This window comes from Hirsutella rhossiliensis, assembly GCF_020360975.1.
Source record: "Hirsutella rhossiliensis strain HR02 chromosome Unknown scaffold00001, whole genome shotgun sequence".
NCBI classification, from domain to species: Eukaryota; Fungi; Ascomycota; class Sordariomycetes; order Hypocreales; family Ophiocordycipitaceae; genus Hirsutella; species Hirsutella rhossiliensis.
Genome location: NW_025408667.1, coordinates 10,636,105 through 10,651,658, shown reverse-complemented (window position 1 = coordinate 10,651,658; position 15,554 = coordinate 10,636,105). Strand labels below are relative to the sequence as shown.

Genomic DNA, 15,554 nt, shown 5'->3' with positions numbered 1-15,554 from the left:
CCGTCAGGAGCTCGCTTTGCAGAGCGTGACGATAGGTTAGCTCTCTTCCGTCTTGCTGTTCTGTGTCACCTTTGCCGGGCGACACTGATCAGTGTGGACAGGCTCTTCACTGCAGTGAGGTTATTCGAACTGGTTCAATTGGTTATATCTTGTGTAACTAGGGAAACGTGTCCCATACAAACTGTGTGCAAAGACCTTCCTCCCTGTGTCTCACCTCTTACTCGCACGTGACTAGCGCGGTCGATTAGTTATACGTGCGCGATCGGTGCCTAGTGCACAGGTGGATCCAACAGAAACCTCTTCGTTTGACCCGTGCCTTCTGATCACGGCAAACAACATCGCCGACAAGGACCTGTTTGGCATCGCGGCCTTGCAAACGGATGACACATTCATTGTTGGCACAGATGCATTTCTCAAGATCGAGGAGAAAGAACTCTGCTTTAAGGCCAAGCCAAAGAGATTCTCCAAGAAGGTTCCATCTGCGACTTTAACGGCAGCCGCCTGACCATACAAAATGGCTGTGTCATCGTCAGGCAGAAGGGCCAAGCCAAAACCTCGAGGAGATCAATCTTCAGGCATCAAGTAGGCATCAGGATTATGCTGCTCAACGCGCCCGGGGGGCATATATCGCTTCGATTTGCCAACCCGAAGCAACATACGATTGTTCCGTTGCGGCACAAGCCCAAGAGCCCGTTAATACCGACTTCAAGGCTTTGAACAAGCGGATTGAATGGCAGATCAACAATCCCGACCGTGGCCTATGTTACATACCCATCGATCTCGAGAGCGCGAAGATCTTTGTGTTCACCGATGGATCATTCGCCAACAATAAGGATTTAAGCTCTCAAATCGGCTTTGTGATTATCATCGCCAATGAGACCGCGCAATCAACCGATTCATTTTCCATCCGCGGAAACATTCTTCATTGGAGCTCAACTAAATGCAAGCGCGTTACTCGAAGCGTTCTTGCATCAGAGATCTATGGATTGACATCGGGCTTCGATCTCGCATTTGTGATCAAGCAAACGGTCAATACGATCGCACAACGCCTTGATCTGAAGCAAATCCGCTCGTCATTTGCACAGATTCATATAGCCTCTATGAGTGCCTCGTCAAACTTGGCACCACAACAGAGAAGCGACTCATGATAGATATCATGGCGCTGAGGCAGGCATATGAATCAAGGGATATTGCGGAAATCCGTTGGGTCAACGGCGCAGATAACCCTGCCGATGCTATGACGAAGGCATCACAAACAGCGCCCTCACGCAGTTTATTAGCGACAATCAGCTAAACGTGAGGTGGAAGGATTCGTTCATCGCAATAACACAACAATTCTCGACGAGATTTAATCGGTTTTTCGTTCCTTCTTCTGCTTTACCGTCGTTCTTTTATTCCATTCACATTAACGAGGAGATCCTCGTGTCCATATTCCAACGTGGGACCGATGGAATCAGCTAGCGCATCCGGCGCTCGAAATGCGACCCATGATGGCGTGTGGCAGAACACACCCAGTGTGGGGAGGGAGAGCTACAGTCAGAGCACACTATCCAACATAGTGATGCATCGTGGTAGGAGTTTGTTGGTGTTCTTGTTCGTGTTTTCCTATCTCATCTTAATTCGCTGTGTTTGGTGTGTTTTGGTGGATTGATTAGTGCGCGATCATCGATTTAGAAAGAGGTTCCAGTGTTGGATCCACCTGTGCACTAGGCACCGATCGCGCACGTATAACTAATCGACCGCGCTAGTCACGTGCGAGTAAGAGGTGAGACACAGGGAGGAAGGTCTTTGCACACAGTTTGTATGGGACACGTTTCCCTAGTTACACAAGATATAACCAATTGAACCAGTTCGAATAACCTCACTGCAGTGAAGAGCCTGTCCACATAACAACGTCGTGTGGTACGAGATCCTGCAGACCTTGCCGGATCAGATGATGAGGAGAGTCGAGGGTTTTTGGAGGCAAGAGAGCGCGAAGGGCAACCCAGACCCCCGGAAATTCTTCTCGCACCTAGCCCAGACGTTCGGCAGCGTGCAGCAGACAGAGAGGGCACAGGACAGGCTGCGCACCTCATTCAACGAGACAGCCAAGAGTTTGGGAAGTTCCTCCTGAATTCGAGGAAACATTGACCAAAGCGGGCGGCGCGAGCTGGGATAATGCTTCCAAGCTCGCATGGCTACGGAACTCGATCTCTCCTGCTCTCCGTGAGCAACTGGTCCCGGTTATCATGCCGAAGGACTACAACGAGTATATCCAACGTCTACACCCGATTGCTTGGGCGTTCGAGCACACCGCGAGGTTTAAGGCATTGCAGAGGAAGAAAGGCTCCCGCGGGCAACATGACCAAGGGCAGGCATCAGGCATCGGCAACATCCAGGTCGCCGATAACGACAACACCCTGGCACCGCCAGCAACGTTACCCGCCGAGCAGAATGCACGTGACGCACGCGACCACGACGGCGACGTAATAATGACGGTTACACGCACTCAGGGGCAGGGTCAGAGGACGGGCGAACGGCCAGGGGTCAAGTGGAACGAGCAAGACGGTTCGCTTCCAGCCTAGGTCAGGACGGAAGCAACGGGCGAGGTGGGCATCCGAGGACGAACGGAATAAACGTCGTGACGAGGGTCGATGTCTCCGCTGCGGCGACAACACCCATTTCATTGCCGCTTGCCCTACTCGCCAGGACAGGACCCTAGCCGGTCGAGGGATGTAAAGTCCGCACCGCTAGGATCATGCCCTTGCTGGAAGACGATGGTAACGACTCTAGTGAGGAAGAGTCAGGACTTAGCGAGACCCCATCCCTCTCGGGAATGCGTAGCCTCGAAACAAAGACGGGTCTCGAGGCCAAAGAACGGAGCGGTGGCAAAAGAAGAGAAGTTCTCAGGAAAAATGGAAGTTGGTCCTACAATAATTCGAAGCATTATCAATAGAACCAATCTCTTCTCCTCCCTCGTAGACGAGGGATGCCAGTGCTACGCCGCGGTTGACGAAGAAGTCGTCGAGAAGTTGGAAGTTCCTATAGTGGAAATAGCACCGCGAGCTATTACAGGAGCATCAGGGGCGATGGAAGGAGCAACGATTAGGGGCCTCGTATGGCTATCAATGGAGGTCAACGGCCACATACAGACGATCTGTGCCTACGTGGTGCCCCGATTGGAATTCCCCCTAATCCTAGGAAAGCCCTGGTTATGCCACACAAAGTCGTACTCAGTGCCCCACGAGAAACGACTATGGCATGAACCTACACAAGACTGGGTGGATCACCTCGGGGAAGGAGAATATTCTGCGAAAGCCAAGGAGTTCGAAGAAGCAAAGCACGTACTAGCCAGTACCTTTGTGGGTTATTTTGAAAGGATCCGCAAGCAGGAAGGGAGAGAGGCAGCTGCCACGGCGATTTTCGCTATCAGCATGAAGGATATCGAAAGGGCGTTATCACCAAAGAAACCCATGTCAGAAGCAGAGCTACGCCGAACGATACCCCAGCGGTTCCACGATTTACTGCCTCTATTTATGAAGAAGGAAGCTGATAAGCTGAATCCTCATAAGCCAGGCATAGACCACGAAATCAGAATCAAGGAGGGCCGAATGGCCAGCAGTTACCACTGCCGTATGGAGCACTATACGGTATGTCACGAGAGGAACTCCTGGTTCTTAAGAAGACCCTACGGGACCTAGTGGATAAAGGATTTATCCGTGCAAGCAGTTCAGAAGCAGCAGCTCCAGTCCTGTTTGTGAGGAAACCAGGCGGTGGGCTGCGATTCTGTTGTGACTACAGAGCGTTGAACGCAATCACAAAGTCGGACCGTTACCCCCTTCCTCTAATAGGGGATACACTTCGCAACTTGAAAGATGCGAAGTGGTTCACTAAGGTCGACGTGGTACAAGCGTTCCATAAAGTACGGGTTGCGGAAGGAGACGAGTGGAAGACAGCGTTCCGCACCCGGTACGGTCTCTTCGAATGGATGGTTACCCCGTTCGGGCTAAGTGGCGCGCCAGCAACCTTCCAGCGGTATATTAACGGTATCCTACGAGACTACCTCGATGAGTTCGCCTCTGCGTATATGGACGATATACTTATCTATTCAAGCGGGAGCAGAGAAGACCATTTCCGGAAGGTACGGTTAGTCTTAGAACGCCTCGCCGAGCACGGACTACACCTAGACCCGGAGAAATGCGAATTTGGAGTCAAGCGGATTAAGTACCTAGGATTCATTATTCACGCAGGCATTGGCATTCAGGCAGATCCCGATAAGATACGAGCAATAGTCGAGTGGGCGGTCCCCGTTACCCAGAAGGGAGTGCGCAGTTTTCTAGGATTCGTTAACTACTACCGGATATTTATACCGCAAGCCTCGGAAATAACTGCACTAACAGCACTAACAGGAAGGGGACTAAGTTCAAGTGGACGGACGAGCACGATATGGCGTTTCAGACACTAAAGACGCTATTTACGAACGCCCTATTCTTACTCAATGGGATTTCGAGAGGCCAACCTTCGTAGAAGCAGACTGTAGCGGCTGGGCGCTTGGGGGCACACTTACGCAGGAAGTCGACGGACAACGCAAGCCAGTAGCGTTCCACTCGCAGAAGCTGTCACCGGCTGAGCGCAACTACCCAATCCATGATAAGGAAATGCTCGCTATTATTCGTTGTCTCGAACAATGGTCAGCCGAGCTACGAAGCTGTGACAACTTCGTTATCCTTACCGACCATAAGAACCTCGAGTATTTCATGACGCGCCAACAGCTCTCGGAACGGCAAGCACGTTGGGCTGAATATCTCTCGCGTTTTAACTTCCAGCTCCAGTACCGTCCGGGACGGGAAGCAGTAGTGCCAGACGCGCTCTCTCGCCGCGAACAGGACCGACCAAACGAAGCGGATCACGAAGCACGAGATATGCAGCTTATTCCAGAGGCAGCCCTACGTACTTACGTCGGAGTAACGTCGACTCAAGCGGGAGAAGGCGACGAAGAACACACGGTTTCCACGACCCAGAGCTACAACAGCTGTGGCAGCAAACGGCAAACCAGGATCCAGTCTTTACAAGCGTTTATAACGCGGTTCGAAACGGATCTCGGTCCCTGGACCCCAAGCTTAAGTTGAAGGTACAAGTCGCCGAGTGCTTTATTGATCCTCGGGGGCACCTACGACTACGTGGCCGCTTATGGGTGCCAGGCGCACCGATCACGACAGAAGCAGCAGCCAAGGCAGCACCGCTGGAGCAGGAGTCGCTAAACGAATTACGGGCTCCTTAATCCAGAAGGTTCATGACTCCCATGTAGTAGGCCACCCGGGACGGAAGGGACGATAGAAGCCGTATCCAGAGACTTCTACTGGCCGCTAATGCAACAGCATATCCGACGTTTCTTGCGTAACTGCGATGTCTGCGGCCGTACGAAGATATGGCGCGAGCATAAAGGGTCTACTTAGACCGCTACCCGTCCCGGACCGCTTCTTCCGCCAGATACAGATGGACTTTATTACGGACCTACCCCTAGCGAACGGTAACCGCTGCCTCTGGGTTATCAAGGACCGGCTAAGTAAGGAAGTTATACTCGAACCGATGCCAACGATGGAAGCGGAAGCATGTGCAGAGCGTTTTCTATGGTGCTTCGCCCGCTACCACTGGTGGCCCGACGCTATAACGAGCGATAGGGGCTCGAATTGGGTAGGCCGCTTTTGGAGGCACCTGTGCAAGTTACTTGGGATCGATCAGCAGCTAAGCACGGCGTACCACCCCCAAACTGACGGAGGCCCTGAGAGGATGAACCAAGAAGTACAGGCATACCTCCGCGCCGTGATTAACCAGAACCAGAACGACTGGGATAAATGGGTTCCCGCGGCTCAGATGGCGTTAAACGGTCGGGTCAATACCTCTATAGGGATGTCCCCATTCTTCGCTATACACGGCTATGAGCCGAAGTCACCAGTTCCCCTCGTTACGGAAGCATATGCGGAAGAGTATCCTCAGCATTCGCCAGAAAGCAGGGCAAAGAAATTTGTTGCCAAACTACAACAGATTACGGACCTCTGCCAAGCATCAATGGCGACAGCTACGCAGCAACAAGAACGCTTCGCTAACAGAAGACGAAACGCGGCGGAACGCTTCGAAGTAGGCGATAAGGTTTGGCTTGACTTGCGGAACTACGCGTCAGAGCGACCTAAGAAGAAGTTCGACTGGCTGCACGCTAAGTATACGATAAGCAAGGTACTCGACCCGTACACGGTTGAACTAGCAGACCTCCCGAGGGCTGCTATAATAGGTTCCACGTCGACCAACTCCGGAGAGCGGGGACGGACCCAATGCCTGGTCAGCAACGCACAGACGCTCAACCCCATCCATCCAAGTAGACGGGGAGGCCCACCAAGTAGTAGAGGAAATACTATGCGCTAAGTGGAAGAGAATCGGCCGCGGCCGTAGGCGGAAGTCCTTGTACGCTGGCAAGGTTGGCAAGACCCGACCTGGACCTCTTTAGACAATATGCAACAGACAGCGGCCTTGGATAGGTACGAACAGAGATACGGCCCGGCTCTCGAGAACGATGGACCATACCAGTACCGACGAGTGGCAACGGAAGCGCAGCCGGCCCAAATCCAGGGGCAAGTCGAAGGAATACAACCACAGCTGCAGATACAGGGCAAGAGAATACGCGGACCACTACGGGCTAGGACTAATGGCGACGCCCCGTCGATAGTAACGGCACCAGACCGTATAGACGACGGCCCTACGATCGTTGTAGGGGATCAGCAGCAGGAAAAGGGCACCAGCGCCAGAGAGAAGTAGGGGCTAATGTGGGGCTACGCCCTATGTGTGGATCTGGCATAGCCAGACTAGTCACGTGCGAGCGCCACGGACACGACTCCTAAAGGGAGCGATGTAGACACGTCTCCCTTTTACACTCTTTGTAGCTCAATTTACATCAATTACGCCCAGCACCTGTGCCAACAGTGCTGACCCCGTAACATCGCCCAAGTCTTCTGATACACCCAAATCTCCTGGATCTTATTCGGGAAAGTAAACTGACTTTTGCGGACGAGGTTATGGGGGCAGGCCGTGGCCAGCCACATCATTGTCGATTTGGACCACGCAAGGGACTATCTCTTCTTGACAGGCGGTTGTTGGTTAGGCAGCCATGCAGCGTTACTGTTCATGGCGGCGTGCCTGTATACGTGCGTCCAGTTGTTCAATCTGCTGATACGTCTCTGTGCCCAGAGTGTTGCCGCTCGTTTGGGGTTCCTTTGTAGTATTAAGCTACCATCCTAAGCTGGTGTCAGAACAGCGGTTCTGCGGCTCGTCCGAATGAGGAAGGTGGCAACGATAGTGGGCACACAGAAGAGGTCAATTGGAGCTATAGGCACGGCTGTGTGTGTGTAAAGGCGATGTGTGTGATGCCCTTCCGGCTAGGAATGTGCCCCTTTTGGGCCCGCAGAAATCTCAGCTGAATGCCCCACGTGACCTGGCAGGTGACCCATGCCGCCCTTCCTGCTGCGCCGTTCCAACAGCTGGCCATCTGTCACGGGCTGTGACCGGCATGGTCGACTAGGAAGCTTCAAGCCACCAATGAACGGTCGACCCGTCAACAGAGGCTACTGAATACGCACTCTCGTCGACTGTGGATGTGACTGTTACGCCGTGATCACGTGGCATCTTCCCAATGACAGATTCGTGCTCGATATATATTCTTCGTGTACCGTAGGAACTCAACAAATCCGTCAGGTCTTGGCGGCGTGGGACAGGGGGGAGCGCAGGGATTAGCCCCGCAGCCAATTTGTATAGGGTACAGATCCACTCGTTCCAGCCCGAGCCAGCAAAGCTAGAAGGCAGCCCACACACAAACATACTAAATTTGAAGCTCTCGCGATGGCTATTGCCGCATTTATTGACGTTATTTGTAGGCGTTAATGACCGCGCTTATCCACAAGGCTACTAACGAGGTTGTAGATGTTACAGACGACTTTGCAGCCGCTGCCTGCTTTGAGGTCGGACAGGAATACCGACTTCAGTATAAGCAGCCCTCAAGCCTTGGTGTCAAATTGGGCATTTCCTTACTAAAGAGGGCACCCATTACGGCTGGGTCAGGGAACGAAGTCGTCACGATGTTGAGACTGTCCTCCAGCAAGGAGGAAGCCCTTGGTGCCGTGTTGAGTGCCGCGGCAAGCGTTGGAGCAAATTTGATGCCCAGCTTGGTGTATATCGCGAGTGGCAAGAAGGGCAAGCATTCTTCTGGCTAGACTAAGATACTATTTTTACTAGGGATTTTAGTACTAAATTATAGAATCAGCATCGAGAAGTCGGGCAATTAAGACTGCCTTTTTCCCTATTGTTGAGAGCCCTCGAGCCCGTAGCAATGCCTTGAGCTCTAGGCAACGAAGCACAAGCAACCCAGTCTCACGATCTATTCGGTCTTCTGCCTCGTCGCCTTGTTTGACAATTTCCTCCTCGTCAAGCAGGCCCGAGACGCCTTCTTCGTCTTTGACGATGACGTCTCGAGCCTGCTCCCAGTTTGTAAAATCGATCGCGGCGGCAGGGATGTCTTTGACGCGGATTTCTATATCCTGCGTGCCGTCGGGCCTGATGCTGATGCCGCAGTTGAGAAACGCCTTCTGTACGAGCTCGGCCCGGCTCTCGAGGGTGCGGACGGCGCTGGCGACCACGAAGGTTGTCATGATGCGTTTTTCTCGTATAGACCACATCGTGAGACCGCGAGCCTCACGCTCGGAGACGTACTCGTCAGTAGCATCGCGAAGCCAGTCTTTAAGAGGTCTGTTGATAGCTGTATCGAGAGGCTGAAGAAGGCTCGTGCAGCCCGGCGGGATCAACGCGGTCACAACCTTGTGCTGACGTAGCTGATGAAGCACATCATCGGTCTTGTGAAAAGAAGCCACATCCATCACAAGGAGGAAGTCATCATTGCGGCTGACGATAGGGGCAAGTTCGTCACGAATCCAGTCTTTGAATAGCTCCTCGTTGTTATAGGCAGTCTCGTTGAACTCAACAGTAACCTCTGGCGAGTAGAGATGCCCTTCGTCTTGCATGATCCTTCCAAACGGCGGCGGGGCCCCATGGAAGATCACCTTCGGCTTCAACCTCTGGATGCCGTCTGCAAAGATATACAGGATTAATGTAGCCTGCCTCTTATTCCACCCACTACGATCGCTCTTGCCATCGATAGTACGTGCCCCACGCTGCTCATATGTATAGCCGTCGAGGTATTCAAATGGGATAGGCGTTTCATCGAGGTTAAGGATACGGTGCTTCCCAAAGCGGCGTGTAGGCGAGTTGAGAATAGCGTCAAGGGCGACTTGAGGCTTGTGCCGGCGGCTGACGCGTCGTATGTAGCGGAGGAAGCTGTTGACGATCTCGATGTATTCTTCGGGGCGCTTAGTCGCTTGTTTCGTCACTCTTCGACGTACGAGACCGTGCCTTCGTCGAAAGAGTCCCCACCAGCCGTTTGAGAAAGTAAAGATATTGTCTACCGCTGGGTTAAGGCTCTTGAAGATACTTCTAGCTTGTCTTTTGAACCAAGAGACTGTGACGATGGATTTATTAGCCCGGGCAGCGATGAACCGCTTGACAAGCTCCTCCTCGAGCTCTGGCCAGCGAGGGTGATATACCCTCTTTTTGGCCTCCTCAATAAAGCGTGGGTTGGAAGCCCAGCTGGATATTGTAGTCCGTGGGATCTTGAAGTGCCTTGCAACCTCACTAATTGTGGGCTCACGATAGCCTCGTTCGTTGGCGTGTGGCGACGATGGATCGAAGATTCGGTGATGCGTAAGGAACATCCTAACCTCATCTTTCTTGCGGTCTGAATAGCTTCGTTCAACGCGATTGATAGACTGACTGGCTCGAAAGACCCGCTTGCCGGGCTCTTTGGCTTCGGGCCGGGCTTGAGGTTCCTGTCAAGCTCGCCAAGGGGCGGCATCGCGAAAATAGCCTCAAAAAAGACCTCTATGGAGCAGGAAAGTGTGTGTCAAGCTTTGCTGGCTCGGGCTGGAACGAGTGGATCTGTACCCTATACAAATTGGCTGCGGGGCTAATCCCTGCGCTCCCCCCTGTCCCACGCCGCCAAGACCTGACGGATTTGTTGAGTTCCTACGGTAGCCGAAGAGTACTCGGACCCACCCTCGGCGCCTGCTTAGCGAGGGCGACCGGGCCTACCATGCCCCACCCATCGCCTGTTACACCCCCTTCACCGGTACCGCAAAAAGGTGCCTTGACCATACAGGTTAATGATAGAAAGCGCTGTCGGGCCCACCAAATCGGCCGGGACGAGCCGCCGCCTTCGGTGGGCTCAACAGTGAGGGGCAGGCACAGCCCACCAAGTACAGTGTACTTCCCTGGGGCGCACATGCATGCACATTGAGCTGGGACGCAGCTGGCAAGGATTCATCCATAATCAGCCCGTTGCATTGGCCCACCTTTGGACGCTCACCCCGCTTCCCCTTCGCTTTCTTGTAAGCAGAAGACAGCGTTTTCTGAAACCTCCAAAATGGACGTCAACGGAGCCGATGAGCGCAACAGGCTGGCGTTAAAAGCCAGTCGCTCCGCTCGCCCTCTTCCAGCCTCCAACCAGCTTCTTTCCTCACGTTACTCCCACCGTCGGTCACGACCACATTCCACGCTTCGCCAAAGCCTCGTCCGAGCCGACCATGGCCCGTATCGTCAGTGCCAAGCAACGAAATAGTAGGCACACTGCACACTATGCCGACTTTCTGCAAAAATTCGCTCAACGCGAGAAAGAAAAGCGAACGATCACCAAGCCATCTCCTCTCAACGCCAGACAGCGTGCCGCCCTTCGTGAGCAACTCCAGGACATGCGCTTTCTCAAGCCGGATTACGCCGATGGGACCAAGATTAACATTGCACGGATATTGAGGAAGTGGAAAATGTATGGACCCTTCAGCGACGAGAAGAGGGTCCATCTACTGACATGCACTCAGATACTGTAAAGCTACCGAAAGCGGCCCTTGGATGGAGGTGATCAAAAGACTCGATCGACCAATGGCGATGGATTTCCTCGACCATCTTTGTGAAAGATGGAAGATCACATCTGAAGGCACTTCATGGGAGTATTGGCGTCAGTACAAGCAGCTCTACAGCAGCGTGACGGGTCGATATTTCGACAGGAACGACAATAGGGAGGTTCAGAAGGTACGTTTGTTCCCGTGGTCATCGGCGGGGTTCTGACGAAAGCGACGGTCCCACAGTGGCACGATACCGTTCTAGTCTCTAAGTGGAAGCTTCGACCTCCCAACATCGACGGGAAGCCAGTCCTTGGGACCGATGACCTCCTGATACTGCAGACCTTTAATATCGCGTACGACGAAGGCGTCTTCCCTTCGGAGCGACACCGCATCCAACTGTCTGGATGCTACCTGCTCCTAGCGTTTACTGGCGCCCGACCTGCCGAGATCGTTGACAATGAGAAAAGGAGGCCGAAAGATGGTACATATGAGGATCTCTACGGTCCGAGGAGCTTGGGAATAGAGGACTTGGCCTACGATTCGGATCAGCCTGTCGATGACGACTCTCGCTTACTCGAGAACATGTTGTACCAAGAAACCATAGCTCGCGGACGACCAAAAGCTCTATGCTATGAAGACATATGCCTGTCGGTGGTACGCCATCCGCAGTCGGGTATGGACGTTCTAACTATGGCGGTCAAGTTCATTCATCACAAAGGAGTTGATCGTAAGCCTAAGCCGTCTGTTGCTCTCCGTATCTCTTGAGGCCTTGCTCTGTCCGCTAACACTACGCAGGTGTGAAAGGCTGGCCCGGAGTTTATTCAACAAGCAGGTGCCTAGGTGTTGTCTATCTAGAGCTAAGGAGGAAAAGAAGCTGAACTCGAGGCGTAGCCTCGAGTGCGAGCTTATATTGCCCTTCTCGGAATGTTCTCGCAGCTTCTGGGTCCGCGGAGCGGGCCGGTGTTGCCACCGAGCACGACCCACCGGACCCGGTACAACCGGGTCCACCAGCCGGGCACAGCCCGTGACATTACCCCTTGTCCCCTCCGACCAGGTCGGCGTCTGCGGGGTTCTTGCGTTCCTGCCAGCGTCTCGTACCTCTCCCTAGGGCCATCATTGGTCTTGATTGGCCCGTACTTGTCCTCGAATGCCTTCATCGCAATTGTTCCTTGCAACCACTCAACTGGCTCCCAAGTCGGCTCTGCGTAGCCCGTCCATCGCACTAGTGCTTGCCTGAATTCCCTCGTCCGCGCTTCTCCCATCTCGCGCAGAGAATCTCGTCGACATCCCACAGATCCGTGCCGGACTCATCTTGTACCGGTGGTGGCTGTGCGTCATCTACCTTTTGGCCAGGAGCCGGATCTTGATGCGCCCGCCGCAAAGGTCAACATGAAATCGCGGGTAAATTGAGCCACGAACATCGAGCTCAACAACGTGCGAACTAATTACCTTCGTGACTGTGTACTTGTGATGCAGCCAGTCGAGCTTCTTGCACGGTCGTGGCGATCTGTAGTTTGCCATCGAGAGCCACACCTTGTCACCAACTTCAAATCGCTCCGCAGGCTGTCGCTTTGCGTTGGCAGCCTCTTCTTGTTGTTGCTGTGAGGAGGCCATCACTGCTTGCATGTACTCATTGACCTCCTGCAGGCGACTGAGTAGGCTATCAGCTCTGCTTTCCTCTCTATGCCTCGGTGGCTCTTCCGATTCCTCGACGCTGATGGGATCGACGTGGTAACCATGCTCAGCGAAAAAGGGGCTGATCTTGGTCGCTGCGGATTCACGATTGTTGAGTGCCAGCTGCGCGGCAGGGAGCAGTTCTCCCCAGTCGTCCTGCACGTACGACACGTAGGCTCTCAGGTAGGCCTCGATCTCCTGGTTCATTCTCTCCGGCCCTCCGTCCGTCTGAGGATGATAGGCCGTGCTCAATTTCTGCGTGACACCTGCAAGACGGCAGAACCTCTTCCAGAACCTACTTAGCCAGTTGCTCCCGCGGTCGCTGACGATGGACCGTGGCATTCCGTGAAATCGGTAATGACACTGAGAAAACGGTTTGCACACGGCTCAGCTTCCATGTTGTCCATCACCTCGAGGGTCACAGCCTTTGTCAGTCTGTCCACAATCACCCACAGGTACCTTGCCTTGCTCGGTCCAGTAGGCGGCAGATCTGTGATGAAGTCCATGGACAAATGGCTTCGGGGTCGATCTGGAATCGGCAGAGGCTTGAGAAATCCTTTTCGACTGGCGCCAGATGTGTGCTCTGCCGCAGGTGTCGCAATTGGCTACGTACCGGCGAACCAGCTGGGACTGCCCAGGCCAGTAGAATCGCCGAGCCACAATAGCCAGCGTACCTTCCTGCCGGGATGACCGGTCGCAACAGAGTCATGCGACTGCTGCACAATGCGGGTTCTCAACTGGTCTTTCTCAGCTTCCTCCTGGTTACCCTCCTCTCCGGATCCACCCGGCACCCAAATACGGTCTCTGAATGTCAGCCTTTGCCTGCGTCGATCGCACATTCTGAAATCTGGATCTTCAGGCCCAGCGAGGGCGGGAAGGCACGCTCGCGATCGCGGACTGCCTTATAGGCTGCCCGGAATATCGAGTCCTTCGCCACCGTTTCGTCCCAGAGTTGCTGCAGGTCCGCTACCTCGAAGACCTTCATCTTCGGCAGGGTGGATGCCTCTGAACAGTCAGAACTCATCGCGTTGATACATGCTCTTGTCGATGATGGAATGGCACTATCCGGTATCAACTGTATCATTCTTCCTTGTTCCCGCTCGTCGTCAATGCCCTGTGGCTTGTCTTGTTCACGGCGGGACAACGCATCAGGCACGACAGCCTCGCTTCCCGGTCGATACTCGAGCTTGAAGTCGAACTGGGACAATTCGGCTGCCCAACGGCTCTGCCGTTCCGTGAGCTTCTGGCGTGTCATGAAATACTCCAGGTTGCGGTGATCGGTAAGGATTGTAAATGGGCCGCAGCTCCTAAGTTCGGCGTTCCAGTTGTCGAGACATCTCATGATGGCAAGCATCTCCTTGTCGTGAATGGGATAGTTGTACTCCGCTGGCGAAAGTCGCTTCGAGAAGAAGGCGCATGCGTGTCGACGTCCATCTGGGCCTTCCTGCGACAGGACGCCTCCCAATGCGTAGCCTGAGCAATCCGTCTCCAAAAAGGTCGGGAGGCTCGGGTCCCACTGCTTGAGCACCGGTGACTCGCAAAATCGTCGCTTCAGCTCCTGAAACGCCTCGTTCTCCGCTCGTCCCCAATGAAAGGCAGTTCCTTTCTTAAGCAGGGCATCCAGAGACTGCGTGATCTTGGCATAGTCGGGGATGAAGATCCGGTAATAGTTGGCGAAGCCCAGAAAGCTTCTGACACCCTTCACCGTGGTCAGGGCCTCCCATTCGCGGATGGCGCGCTGCTTTTCGGGGTCGCAGGCGATTCCTTTCCTGCGTTGACGATGAACCCAAGGTATTTGACCTCTTGTACCGAAAACTCGCACTTCGCTGGGTCTAGGTGCAGCCCAGCGTCGGCGAGTGCTTGGAGAACTCGTCGCACCTTAGCCTCATGATCCGCCTTCGAACCGCTCGAGTAGATAAGTACATCATCCAGGTACGCTGTGACAAAGTCGTCCAGCCATTCGCGCAATACACTGTTCATGTATCGTTGGAATGATGCCGGGGCGCCGCTCAGGCCGAAAGGGCACACGAGCCACTCGTAGAGCCCAAACCTCGTGCGAAATGCAGTCTTTCCTCATGTCCCGGAGCCATGCGGATCTTATGGAAAGCGGCCACCACGTCCAACTTGGTGAACCACTTAGCCTTGGCCAGATTCTGCAGGGTCTCCGCGATGAGGGGCAGTGGGTATCGGTCGCGCTTGGTGATTGCATTCAGCGCTCGGTAGTCGCAACAAAATCGCAGCCCTCCATTCGGCTTCCGCACGAACAGCACCGGCGCGGCAGCCGCTGAGCTACTCGCTCGGATGAATCCTCTGTCCAGCAGGTCTTTCAGGGTCTTTCGCAAGACCAACAGCTCTTCTCGTGACATGTTGTAGAGTGGGCCCCACGGAAGGGGTGGCTCGTTGCCGTTCTTGTCAGGCTGCAGGTTGACTTCATGATCCACACCCGGTCGATGTGGCGGCAGCTTCATTGCCTCTTCTGGTGAGAATAGGTCGCGGAATTCTTTCAGCACTTCTGCCGGGACCTTCTCGCTCGGATCGACTGGCGGCTTCGGCTGAAGCGCCCTCTCTATATCCGACAAACTGATTGCATGAATCGAGATCGCGTTGCACTTCTTGCGTCTCTTTGCGCGTCGACACTCCGCCGTGAATACGGCTGCCGACACGAGTCTTGCGCTTCGAATCGCGCGTATCTTGGCGGGCTCTTCCTGCCCAATGAGGCGTATCGTCACACCTGCCCTCCCATGGTACATTCGCTGCTTGGCAGCATCGTACACGACGTGATTTCTCTCCATCCAAGGCCGGCCGAGGAACATGTCCTGGCCCAGGCTTGGGATCACGTATGCAAAGACACGTTCGTCAAATCCAGCTGTCTCGACCACAACAGCCACGACCCTGGGGATATGACACTCT

At 54.1% G+C, this 15,554-nt stretch overlaps 4 protein-coding genes across 4 annotated transcripts; 2 read left to right on the top strand and 2 right to left on the bottom strand.

Moving 5' to 3' along the window:
- Nucleotides 1–5,385: 5,385 nt before the first annotated feature.
- Nucleotides 5,386–6,789, top strand: HRG_01325 (integrase core domain-containing protein; the record flags this gene model as incomplete). The annotated part of the gene is made up of 2 exons (XM_044859796.1): nt 5,386–6,352; nt 6,461–6,789. The coding sequence occupies 2 exons, from the start codon at nt 5,386–5,388 to the stop codon at nt 6,787–6,789; spliced, it is 1,296 nt and encodes a 431-aa protein (XP_044726196.1).
- Nucleotides 6,790–10,655: 3,866 nt separating this feature from the next.
- HRG_01324 (FluG domain-containing protein) lies at nt 10,656–11,771 on the top strand (the record flags this gene model as incomplete). Its single annotated transcript, XM_044859795.1, has 6 exons — nt 10,656–10,894; nt 10,947–11,157; nt 11,214–11,451; nt 11,494–11,617; nt 11,673–11,697; nt 11,766–11,771. The coding sequence occupies 6 exons, from the start codon at nt 10,656–10,658 to the stop codon at nt 11,769–11,771; spliced, it is 843 nt and encodes a 280-aa protein (XP_044726195.1).
- Nucleotides 11,772–12,308: 537 nt separating this feature from the next.
- Nucleotides 12,309–12,986, bottom strand: HRG_01323 (integrase core domain-containing protein; the record flags this gene model as incomplete). Its single annotated transcript, XM_044859794.1, has 1 exon — nt 12,309–12,986. One exon carries the CDS (start codon nt 12,984–12,986, stop codon nt 12,309–12,311), a length of 678 nt encoding a protein of 225 aa, XP_044726194.1.
- A 469-nt stretch (nt 12,987–13,455) lies between these two features.
- HRG_01322 (reverse transcriptase (RNA-dependent DNA polymerase) domain-containing protein) lies at nt 13,456–15,010 on the bottom strand (the record flags this gene model as incomplete). Its single annotated transcript, XM_044859793.1, has 5 exons — nt 13,456–14,413; nt 14,461–14,694; nt 14,769–14,839; nt 14,906–14,933; nt 14,994–15,010. 5 exons carry the CDS (start codon nt 15,008–15,010, stop codon nt 13,456–13,458), a joined length of 1,308 nt encoding a protein of 435 aa, XP_044726193.1.
- Nucleotides 15,011–15,554: the final 544 nt, after the last annotated feature.